Source organism: Piliocolobus tephrosceles, chromosome 20 (assembly GCF_002776525.5).
Source record: "Piliocolobus tephrosceles isolate RC106 chromosome 20, ASM277652v3, whole genome shotgun sequence".
NCBI classification, from domain to species: Eukaryota; Metazoa; Chordata; class Mammalia; order Primates; family Cercopithecidae; genus Piliocolobus; species Piliocolobus tephrosceles.
This window is the reverse complement of record NC_045453.1, coordinates 16497195-16509846: the sequence shown is the minus strand read 5'-3', so window position 1 is coordinate 16509846 and position 12652 is coordinate 16497195. Positions and strand designations below refer to the sequence as shown.

Sequence of the window (12652 nt, the reverse complement as noted above, 5' to 3'; positions counted from 1 at the left end):
GCTGAGATTGTGCCACTGCACTCCGGCTTGGGCAACAAAGCGAGACTCCATCTAAAAAAAAAAAAAAAAAAGAAATGCCTAGTTCCCTTCATCTCCCTCTTTCCCATGAGCCACGCCTGCCTCGGTAGAATGGCATCCTCTGGGCTGGTATCAAGGAGAAGAGATGAGGGAACTCCCAAGGTATACCAGGGCAGTCATGGCGCTTACTGCCTCTTCTAGGTTGGGGACATCCCCAGCCTCTCTGAGCCCTGCTCTCTCCATCTATAAAATGGGACTAACAACTTCTGCCCACTTCACAAGACTGCTATGGCGATCAAAAGAAGGCATCTATGCCCTGTGAAGGTTGCAGGGTGCAATCACCATTAAATCAGGGATAGCAGCAGCTGCCATTTGCTGAGAGCTCACCATGTACAGGACCTGCAAGCGCCCTACAAACATCACCTGCTTAATTCTCATGACAACACCGCACTGCTGCTCTTCCCCTCCATGGGCAGAACAAGAGAAGCTGAGTAATCAGCCCAACAGCCCTCGGACCATGAGTGGGGAAGTCTGGAGACACTCTGAAACTTGGAATCTCAGGGCTGCAGCCAGGGCAGCATAAGAGTGTCAGACTGGCTGGTAGACAACTCACACCCAATGCTCAGCTTGACACCCCCAACCCCAACACAAGGCAATCTCACAGTCCCCAGGTTCACTGGTGGGTGGAGGCCCACTGTGTACAAGGCACTGTCCAAGCAGTTACCTTCTGGTCTTCCTCTTTGGTCCATGGCCCCTTAACAAGGTCTGGGTTCAAAACTCTCAGCCACCTGTACTGGCATTGCTGGTCAGTGCGGTTCTGGGAAAAGAACAGAAGAACAAACCAATCTGTGAGAACTTCTGGGACCTTGGGCTGGGAGCCTGGTTAAGTACTAGGTTCAGGGGCCTATGGCCTGGGACTAGGCACACCTTGGGTAGGTGTGTCCTGTTGCATGCAGCCACCACACACTGTATGCCCACATGCCGGAACATGGACAGTTTCCCTTTGCTACATGAGAGGGCAAACTTGGGCCCCTGTGGGAAGCCAGCCCCTACCAACCAAATGCAAGAGGCCACCATCACAAGTCTAACTCCTTGTATGACAGGGACCCCTGCTTTTTTCTAGGAGAGCATTTTTATTCCCTGAAGAGTTCAGATTACACAGAAGAGGGGGAGATGAGGAAATGGGGCAGGAAGGAATCTGGTGACTTGCTTTCTGAGCAGCCCAGGCAGTAAGACATATGGCAGCTCCTGCCACACCCCCTCCCTCCCAGACACCTGTGGGTCAGGGGTGGGAGAGCCTGAGGAGGAGGTCCTGAAGGGAACCCCCTCATCATCGGGAGGCTCTAATCGAATGTGGTAGCACCCGCCAGCCCTGTGGGGGCCTCACCATAAAACCTGCTGACAGCATCACTTCCCCTCAGTTTCAGTCTCACGGTTGAGAAACCGAACACCTGTTCACTCCTGACTCACAGGAAGATATGCAAATATGCACCACATGCTGCAAATGTCTCAGAGCCTGAAGACCACCAGGCATGCTGAGGAGCTGGGAGATGTTTACATCAGTATGCCCTGAATGCTAGTTTAGGAAGAAAGATCCTACAAACGTTCCTTTGCCCTGTTTTATTTGGTTTTGTTTTGAGGGGCTTAGTAAGGAACTCCCTTTTCCTCTCCTTGGCAAAGTCTGCCCCAGGCACACTGTTCTCTCAGAGTCCTTGCCCCAAGGGAGGGCCACAGAGGGACTGTACTCACAGGGAAGTGGCTGGCCAGGAACTTCCAGTCCTGCTGTCCAAACTGCCTCACCAGGGCCCTCAGCTGCTCGTCCTGCCAAAACCAGAAAGACAGGGGCTCAGCACACATACGTGCAGAAAACCTCAGGGCTGCCCGTGACGGAGCCCAATCTAAAAGGAACAGTCTCGTTCATTCATTCCATCATTAAGTGAATAGCTACTAAGTGCCAGGCGCTACAGCTGCAGCAGCAGGCAGCAACAGAGCTGCCCCTGATCTCACAGGAGGGAGCCAGCTGCCAATCAAAGGCTCAGAGGAACAAAAGTAAAGCCACTCCCTGCTGGGAGATATGGAGAGGTACGTGGTGACTGCCTACTCCAGGATACTAAGGGACAGGTTCTAAGGAAATGCAGAATAGCTAGAATGGAGGAAGCAAGACAGATGCAAGATGATTTTGGAAGGAACCATAGGGGCCAGATCATTTGCAGCATCAGTTCAACCATCTATCATGCAAAACCACTGATGTGTTTGAACAGTGGGTGGTCACAGTCAAACGTGCTTTTTATAAAGTTCTCTTTGCCTGCTACAGGGTGGGAAAGGGGCTGGAAGGGAGCAGAGTGGATGTAAGGAGGTCATTACGGCACTCAGGCCAGAGGTGACAGTGATTTAGCACTAGAAGCAGGAGGCCTGGACTCAAAGAAGACAGGCTAGTATCTATCAAAATAGCCTCCCAAAATGAACTACCAATTCATGCGATAACATGAATCTCAGTGTCACTATGATGTGTGAAAGAAGCCAGACACAAAAGGGTACACACCGTCTAATTCCATGCATTTGAAATTCTAGAAAATGTAAACTAAGCTATAGGGACAAAAAGTGGTTGTCTGAGGCCAGTGGTGGAGAGGGATGAACAGCAAAGGGGGGCAAGGAATGTCTTGGGGACAATGGAAATGTTCTATAGCCCGGCGGTGCTGGTGGTTCCCCTCAATTGTACTATAAATGGTTGTAGTTAATTGTATACAAAGTTTTCCTCAGTCAAATCGATTAATATATAAAGAAAATGTCAAGCCAGGCGTGGTGGCTCACACCTGTAATCCCAGCACTTTGGGAAGCCAAAGCAGGTAGACCACGAGGTCAAGAGTTTGAGACAGCCTGGCCAATATGGCAAAACCCCATCTCTATTAAAAATACAAAAATTAGCCGGGTGTGGTGGCAGGTGCCTGTAATCCCAGCTACTCCAGAGGCTGAGGCAGAAGAATTGCTTGAACCCACGAGGCGGAGGTTGCAGTGAGCCAAGACCATGCCACTGCACTCCAGCCTGGGCAACAAAGCGAGAGTGAGACTCCGTCTCAAACAAAATAAAAAGAAAGAAAATGTCATGCATATAAACAATGGGTATTACTCAGTCGAGGGCATTCTGACACATGCTACAGCATGGATGAAAGCTGAGGACATTATGCTAAGCCAAATAGCCAGACAGGGCAAATACTCAGGATTCCACTCACACGAAGCATCTAAAAAAGTCAAAATCAGAGGCCGGGCGTGGTGGCTCAAGCCTGTAATCCCAGCACTTTGGGAGGCCGAGACGGGCGGATCACGAGGTCAGGAGATCAAGACCATCCTGGCTAACACGGTGAAACCCCGTCTCTACTAAAAAATACAAAAAACTAGCCGGGCGAGGTGGCGGGCGCCTGTGGTCCCAGCTACTCCGGAGGCTGAGGCAGGAGAATGGCCTAGACCTGGGAGGCGGAGCTTGCAGTGAGCTGAGATCCGGCCACTGCACTCCAGCCCGGGCAACAGAGCAAGACTCCGTCTCAAAAAAAAAAAAAAAAAAAAAAGTCAAAATCAGGCCGGGCGCCGTGGCTCAGGCCTTTAATCCCAACACTTTGGGAGGCCGAAGCAGGTGGATCACCTGAGGTCAGGAGTTTGAGACCACCCTGGCAGACATGGTGAAAGCTCGTCTCTAATAAAAACACAAAAATTAGCCTGGCCTGGTGGCAGGCGTCTGTAATCCCAGCTACTCGGGAGGCTGTAGCAGGAGAATCGCTTGAACCCAGGAAGTGGAGGTTGCAGTGAGCCGAGATCACGCCATTGCACTGCAGCCTGGGCGACAGAGCAAGACTCTGTCTTGAAAAAATAAAATAAATAAATAAAATAGTCAAAATCACAGAAACAGAGTAGAAAGATAGCTGCCAAGGACTGGAGGGCAGGAGGAGAGTGAATTCATGTCTAATTAGTTTCAGTTTTCCATCTTCTTTTTATGACAGGGTCTCGCTTGGTCACCCAAGTTAGAGTGCAGTGGTGCAAACACAGCCCACCACATCCTCAACCTCATGGGCTTAAGTGATCCTTCCACCTCAGCCTCCCAAGTAGGTGGGACCACAGACACACACCACCATGCCTGGCTAATTTTTGATTTTTTTTTTTTGGAGAGACAGGATCTCGCATGTTCCTCAGGTTGGTCTAGACTGCCTCAAGCAATCTCCTACCTCGGGTTTCCCAAGTGCTGGGATTACAGGCCTGAGCCACCATGACCCACCAAGTTGGTGGATATTTTTTTGTTTCGTTTTTAATGACAGGGCCTTGCTATGTTTCCCTGGCTGGTCTAGGACTCCCGGACTCAGGCAATCGTCCTGCTTCGGACTCCCACAGTGCTCAGTTTACAGGCATAAAACACCACACTCAGCCTCGTTTCCAATTTCAAAGATGAAAAAGTTGTAGAGATCTTTTGCAAAACAATCTGAAAATACTTAACACCACTGAACTACAAAGTTAAAGATGGTTAAGGGGTAGATTAAGGGGGAGGAAAAAGGGGATAAATTTAAAGTGAGATGGTTTTGTCACACATATAAATTTATATGTGTATACATGCTCCTAGACAGAAAAATTGGTCATAATGCGGCCCACCACAGGAATCAAAGCCCTCAACTACAGCTTGGCCAGAACCAGCACAGGCTGGGCAAAGTCACCATAAATTCTTTGGATGAGGCAGCCCAGGCCTGCACTCACATGTCCACCTGTGGCCAGTCCAGGACACCCTTCCCTACCCAAACCATGCCACTTCCCTGCCCTGGCCAGGCTCACACCTGCTTCCTCCCGTGTTCCCCAGTCCATCTCTGGGACCATCACCCTCCCTGACAACTGACCTGGAAACTATCATTTCCAAACTTACACTCTTTCCACCTGCCCTGGGACTCCCTGACATGGTCAGCTCCATCCCCGCACTGCCCTCTCCACAGCCACCTCTTGCCTGCCTGGCACAGCGCCCTCTCCCACTCCCTCAGCACTGGTCTCTCAGCCCCAGCCTGTGCTCTATATCTTTTTTTTTTTTTTTTTTTGAGACAGAGTTTTGCTCTTGTTGCCCAGGCTGGAGTGCAATGGCGTGATCTCAGCTCACTGCAACTTCTGCCTCCTGGGTTCAACTGATTCTCCTGCCTCAGCCTCCCAAGTTGCTGGGATTACAGGCACCCACCACCATACCCGGCTAAGTTTCTGTATTTTTAGTAGAGACAGGGCTCTGACGTGTTGGCCAGGCTGGTCTTGAACTCCTAGCCTCAGGTGATCCACCTGCCTCAGCCTCCCAAAGTGCTGGGATTACAGGCGTGAGCCACCGCGCCAGGCCACCCATCCCTCTTATCAATTCCTCACACAGATGAGCTCCCCTGAAGCCCGGCTACATTCACATCACTCCCTGCATTAGAACCTTCCATCTTTGTCCAGTTCAGACTTAGAAAAAACAAACCAAAAACGAAGCTAACCTGGCTTTGCATTGAGAGCTGAACAATCCTACAGCTTCTAAGCCTAACACTCAAGGCCCTCGAGGAATCAGCCCCAATGTATTCGTTCGTCTCCGACAACCACTTCTCCACCCCTTCAAGGACCCTACCCTCCAACCAAACTGGCCTCCTGTACTGGCTTTTCTCTACCTACAGCCCCTTTCCTGATCTGACTTACCCAACATTTGCACACTGTAGGTCTTCCTCACTATTAAATCTCCAAATCCTCATCCTTAGCTCGAAGGTCACTTTTTCCATATAAGTTTCCTTAACCTCGTCAGGCAGCAGTAATATCTCCTTCTAAAGGCACTCGCCATCCACTCATCCTACAATTATCAGGTGCCCAGAGCTATAACAGTGAGCACCAACAGACACCAATCCTACCGGTGCCGCGGATGACCACAGCACATTCCAGGGACCTGCGCACGGTCTTATCTCTCCATCCCAGGGAGAAAGCTGCTCTGGGGTAGAAACTTGGCCTTGTTTATTCTTCTAAACCCACAAGACCCAAATATAGTCCCTGGTCCACAACAGGATGAGCAGAAAAGGCTTGCTAAGCACGCATCTGGAAAAACATCTTTCATGATTAAAAAGGGTTTACCACTCACACAGCAAGTTTTAGAAAAAAACAAAATAAGCTAGTCATGGTGGCTCCTGCCTATAATCCCAACACTTTGGGAGGCCAAGGCAGGAAGATTGCTTGAGCCCAGGAGACCAGCCTGGGCAACATAGCAAGACCCTCTTTCTCTATTTAAAAACAAAAAATCAGGCCGGGCGTGGTGGCTCACACCTGTAATCCCAGCACTTTGGGAGGCTGAGGCGGGTGGACCACGAGGTCAGGAGATCGAGACCATCCTGGATAACATGGTGAAACCCCGTCTCTTCGAAAAATACAAAAAATTAGCCGGGCGTGGTGGCAGGCGCCTGTAGTCTCAGCTCCAGCCTGGGCGACAGAGCAAGACGCTGTCTCAAAAAAAAAAAAAAAAAACCCAAACCTAAAATTAAGGACATCTATGATGTTACCTATGGGTTGAAAACAAAACAAAACAAAAAACACTGAAGAACTGAAGACACTAAGAACTGAGGTAAAATAAAAAGGCCAGTAGGAGTCTAAAATGGTACAATCAACTAAGCCAAAGGCAGTTCCTGTAAAACTAAATATATACCTACCTCATGACCATACCTAACTATCTTCCCAAAAGAAAGGAAAATATGTATTTGCAAAAAGACTTATGCAAGAATCTTCATGGTAGCACTATACACAATAGCCAAAAACCGGAAACAATCCAAACATCCATCAACAGGTGAAACGCTGTGTGCTATATACACCCATACAACGGAATACTACCCAGTGATAGAAAAGGACAAGTTACTGAATCACCCAACACTATGCTGAACAAAAGCCAGATGCAAAGAGTGCAACCGTACGATTTCATGTACAGAAGATTCAAGAACAGGCAAAACACATTATCCTAAGCAAACACAGGAACAGAAAACCAAATACCACATATTCTCACCTATAAGTAAGAGCCAAACACTGAATGCACATGGACACGAAGAAAGGAACAAGGACACCAGGGCCTACTTGAGGGTGGAGGGTGGGAGGAGGATGAGGATCAAAAAACTACCTACTGGGGCTGGGTGCAGTGGCTCACGCCTGTAATCCCAGCACTTTAGGAGGCTGAAGTGGGAAGATCACCTGAGGTCAGGAGTTCAAGACAAGCCTGGTGAACATGGTGAAACTCTGTCCCTACTAAAAATATAAAAATTTGCCAGGTGTGGTGGCATGTGCCTGTAATCCCAGCTACTTTGAGAGGCTGAGGTAGGAGAATCACTTGAACCCAGGAGTAGGAGGTGGCAGTGAGCTGAGATCACACTACTGCACTCCAGCCTGGGCAACAGAGACTGTCTAAAAAAAAAAAAAACACTACCTATCGGGTACCATGCTTATTACCTAGGTAATAAAATAACCCGTACATCAAACTCCCATGACATGCAATTTACCTATATAACAGACCTGCACATATACCCCTGAACCTAAAGTTAACACACACACACACACACACACCCCAAAAAGAAACAGGCAAAACAAATCAATCAGCAATTGCCTGGAGCTGGGGAAGCCTGACCACAAACGGCCACAAGGACTTCTTGGGATAATCAGGGTGGAGCCTACATTGGTATGTGCATTTGTCAAACTGCATGTAAGTGATCAAACTGGCTGGCCGCAGTGGCTCACACCTGTAATCCCAGCACTTTGGGAGGCCAAGGTGGGTGGACTGCTTGAGGTCAGGAGTTCAAGACTAGCCTGGCCAACACGGTGAAACCCCATCGCTACAAAAATACAAGAATTAGCTGGGCATGATGGTGGGTGCCTGTAATCCTAGCTACTCGGGAGGCTCAGGCCAGAGAATTGCTTGAACCCAGGAAGCGGAGGTTGCAGCGAGCAGAGATCACGCCATTGCACTCCGGCCTGGAAGACAGACTCCATCTCAAAAAAAAAAAAAAAAACTGATCAAACTGTTCACCGTAAAAAGGGGCATCTGGCCAGGCACAGTAGCTCATACCTATAATCCTGGCACTTTGGAAGGCTGAGGTGGGAGACCTGCTTGAGCCTAGAAGTTTGAGACCAGCCTGGGCAACACGGAAAGACCCCACCTCTACAAAAAATACAAAAATTAGCCAGGTGTGGTGGTGCATGTCTGTGGTCCCAGCTACTCAGGAGGCTGAGGGGGGAGGATTGCTTGAGCCCAGAAAGTTGAGGCTACAGTGAGCCATGCTAGCATGGCACTCCAGTCTGAGCGACAGAGCAAAAATCCTGTCTCAAAAATGAGAAAAAAAAAAGGGGGGCGTTTGATTGCATATGATTACATATAAAGTATATTTCAATCACCTTTACTAGAAAATAAAAAGACGGAGCTAGAAGGAAACCAGTTCAGGGCTTGATGTCAGAAGGTTCAATACAGTTCATTTTTTTAGAAAAAGAAAGTGGGAGTTGGCAGAGTGCAGTGGCTCACGCCTGTAATCCCAGCACTTTGGGAGGCCAAGGCTGATGGATCACCTGAGGTCAGGAGTTCAAGATTAGCCTGGCCAACATGGTGAAACTCCGTCTCTACTAAAAATACAAAAATTAAGGCTGGGCACAGTGGCTCACGCCTATAATCCCAGCACTTTGGGAGGTTGATGTGCAGATCACGAGGTCAGGAGTTCGAGACCTGCCTGGCCAGGATGGTGAAACTCCGTATCTACTAAAAATACAAAAAAAAAATTAGTGAGGCGTGGTGGCACATGCCTGTAATCCCAGCTACTCAGGAGGCTGAGGCAGAATTGCTTGAATCCAGGATGCAGAGGTTGCAGTGAGCCAAGATCATGCCACTGCACTCCAGCCTGGGTGACAGAGCGAGACTCTTGTCTCCAAAAAAAAAAAAAAAATAGCTGGATATGGTGGCTCACACCTATAATCACACCTTCTCAGGAGGCTGAGGCAGGACAATCACTTGAACCCAGGAGGCAGAGGTTGCAGTGAGCTGAGATTACGCCACCGCCCTCTATCCTGGGTGACAAGAGCGAAACTCCGTCTCAAAAAAAAAAAAAACAAGAAAGAAAGGGGGGGCCAGGCGTGGTGGCTCAAGCCTGTAATCCCAGCACTTTGGGAGGCCGAGACGGGCGGATCACAAGGTCAGGAGTTCGAGACCATCCTGGCTAACACGGTGAAACCCCGTCTCTACTAAAAAAATCCAAAAAGCTAGCTGGGCGAGGTGGCGGGCGCCTGTAGTCCCAGCTACTCGGGAGGCTGAGGCAGGAGAATGGTGTAAACCCGGGAGGCGGAGCTTGCAGTGAGCTGAGATCCGGCCACTGTACTCCAGCCCAGGCGACAGAGCGAGACTCCGTCTCAAAAAAAAAAAAAAAAAAAGAAAGAAAGAAAGGGGGAGTTACAGACTTGGCCGAACCGAACCTCCTAGCACTCAAAAGGCAAAAAGCAAAATCAACGTCCATGACCTAGAACATGCCAGCTGCTCAGGAGACACAGTGGGCCCTGAGGTCTGGGACATACATCCCCTTCCCATCTGCTGAGTCCTCAGAATTTAGAGTCCCCCAGAATGCTCTGAGTAGAGGCCTGAGGTCAATCAGAGGACCCATCCCTTCCTTCACCCACTCCTCCTCTTCATCCCATCTGATGGGACATCAGGACTCCAGGCTCAGCTCCTCTGGACAGCCCCCAGCTGCCATCAATCCTCTCCTCCCCATGGACTCACCTCCTCATGGGTCCATTTGACCTTGCACTTGCTATCCCTCTGCTCCGGCACATCTGAATCTGTGTCCTGGTAGTGCAGCTCATCCAGATCCTCGCTATGGGGAAAGCAGGCCAAAGGTCAAGGATGGTGTGTCCATACATTTTACATAATGGAGAGCGTGTAGGCAGCGGCCAGCCCACCCTAGGGAAAGGTCTGGGGGAGAGAGCTTTTACTTTTTCTTCTTTTTAAGACATAGGCACTTCTGCTTCACTTATTTTTATTTTTATTTTGAGACCGGGTCTCACTCTGTCACTGGGCTGGAATTCAGTGTGGCATGATCACAGCTCATTGCAGCCTTGAACTCCTGGACTCAAATGATCCCCCCGCCCCAGCCTCCTAAGTAGCTGGGACTATAGGGGCATGCCACCACGCCCGGATAACTTTTGTACTTTTTGTAGAGACAGGGTCTCACCATATTGCCCAGGGTGGTTTTGGACTCCTGGGCTCAAGCGATCCTCCCACCTCAGCCTCCCAAAGTGCTGGGACTATAGGCATGAGCCACCACATCTGACCTCACCGCTTTTTAAATTCTTTAATGAAATAGGGTTAAGAGCTACTTTCTTCTTTTTAATCTTCAGGAATGCCCTAGTGATTCCGAAAGCTGTAAGAAAAAGAAGTCAGGCACAGTGGCTCAAACCTGTAATCCCAGCACTTTGGGAGGCTAAGGTGGGTGGACCGCTTGAGGTCAGGAGTTCAAGACCAGCCTGATAAAATGCGGTAAAACCCCATCTCTACTAAAAATACAAATACTAGCTGGGCGCAGTGGTGCGTGCATGTAATCCCAGCTACTCAGGAGGCTGAGGCAGGAGAACTGCTTCAACCCAGAAGGTGAAGGTTGCAGTGAGCCAAGATCATGCCACTGCACCCAGCCTGGGTGACAAAGCAAGACTCTGTCTCAAAAAAAAAAAAAAAAAAAAAAAAAAAAGAAAGGAAAAAAGGAAAAAGAAAGTTAAGATTTCACCAAGAATATTAAGAATATTATGTTCAAAGTCAGACTATCACTTTTCCCTTTCAGTAACAAACCCACATGGATATTTTAAGGAATAAAGTTGATGAAGTAAGTTATCAGGCACCAGGATTTTAAGAGATATTAGTTATTTGGGAAAAAAATTCTAAATATATTATCTATGTCCATTTGTTGTTTTTCTTCTTTTAGGGAGAGTCTGGCTGTGTCTTTCAGAGTGGAATATAGTGGCATAATCATAGCTCAATGCAGCCTCCAACTCCTAGGCTCAAGCAATCCTCCCACTTTAGCCTCCCAAGTACCTGGGACTACTAGCACATGACATCATGCCTGGCTATTTTGTATTTTTTTGTAGAAACATCTCACTATGTTGCCCGGGCTCATCTGCAACTCCTGGACTTAAGCAATCCTCCCACCTTGGCCTCCCAAAGTGCTGAGATTACAGAACTGAGCCACCATGACTGGACAAGTTGTTTTTTCATGTGTGGATTTTTTTTTTTTTGTAATGACAGGGTCTCAGTATGTTGCCCATACTGGTCTTGAACTCCTGGGCTCAAGCGATCCTCCTGCCTCAGCCTCCAAAGTAACTGGGATTACAGGTGTGCACCACCGTGTCCAGCTTACGTCCATTTTCTCAAATCCCTTTTCAATCCTTCCCTACACACAGGCTTAATGGAGAGAAATATCAGCGTACTGTATCCTGGTTTTTTTTTTTTTTTTTTGGTTTTTTTTTTGAGACGGAGTTTCACTCTGTCGCCCAGGCTAGAGTGAAGTGGCAACATCTCAGCTCACTGCAACCTCCTCCTCCCAGGTTCAGGGAATTCTGCCTCAGCTACAGGCACCTGCCACCACACCTGGCTAATTTTTTTTGCATTTTAACAAAGACAGGGTTTCACCATCTTGGCCAGGCTGGTCTTGAACTCCTGACCTCATGATCTACCCGCCTCAGCCTCCCAAAGTGCTGGGATTACAGGCGTAAGCCACCACACCCGGCCCAGTGTACAGTATCTTCTAACATGGCTGTAGGGGGAAAAAAAAACAGTACCAGCTGCTTTGAGTTCTGAGTGTTTTTACTCTACCAGGCAATCTTCCAAGTTGCTCCAAAAAATTCTCATATTTATCCAGTTTAATAGTTACAAAAATGGAAATCAGGCCGGGTATGGTGGCTCACACCTGTTATCCCAGCACTTTGGGAGGCCAAGGCAGGCAGATCACCTGAGGTTGGAAGCTCAAGACTAGCCTGACCAACATGGCAAAATCCCATCTCTACTAAAAACACAAAATTAGACGGGTGTGGTGGCGCATGCCTGTAATCCCAGCTACTCAGGAGGCTGAAGCAGGAGAATCGCTTGAACCTGGGTGGTGGAGGTTGCAGCGAGCCAAGATCGAGTCATTGCACTCTAGCCTGGGCAACAAGAGCAAAACTCCATCTCAAAAAAAAAAAAAAAAGGCCGGGCGCGGTGGCTCAAGCCTGTAATCCCAGCACTTTGGGAGGCCGAGACGGGCGGATCACGAGGTCAGGAGATCGAGACCATCCTAGCTAACACGGTGAAACCCTGTCTCTACTAAAAACATACAAAAAACGAGCCGGGCGAGGTGGCGGGCGCCTGTACTCCCAGCTACTCCGGAGGCTGAGGCCGGAGAATGGCGTAAACCCGGGAGGCGGAGCTTGCAGTGAGCTGAGATCCGGCCACTGAACTCCAGCCTGGGCGACAGAGCGAGACTCCGTCTCAAAACAAAAAAAAAAAAAAGGAAATCAGTTGGGCACGGTGGCTCATGTCTGTAATCCCAGTACTTTGGGAGGCCAAAGTGGGCAGATCACAAGGTCAGGGGTTCGAGTCCAGTCTGGCCAACATGGTGAAATTACAATTTTG

The 12652-nt window shown here is 48.9% G+C and overlaps 1 protein-coding gene across 2 annotated transcripts in view; it reads right to left on the bottom strand.

The window, feature by feature from the left end:
* MYBL2 (MYB proto-oncogene like 2) overlaps positions 1-12652 on the bottom strand; it is a 52112-nt gene that overhangs the window by 35228 nt on the left and 4232 nt on the right. For both annotated transcript variants that reach the window (XM_023227929.1, XM_023227930.1), the window contains exons 2-4: positions 9776-9869; positions 1768-1839; positions 743-835 (exon numbers count right to left, since the gene is read on the bottom strand). In XM_023227929.1, the coding sequence (XP_023083697.1) occupies positions 743-835; positions 1768-1839; positions 9776-9869 (259 nt within the window). The remainder of the gene's footprint in view (positions 1-742; positions 836-1767; positions 1840-9775; positions 9870-12652) is intronic.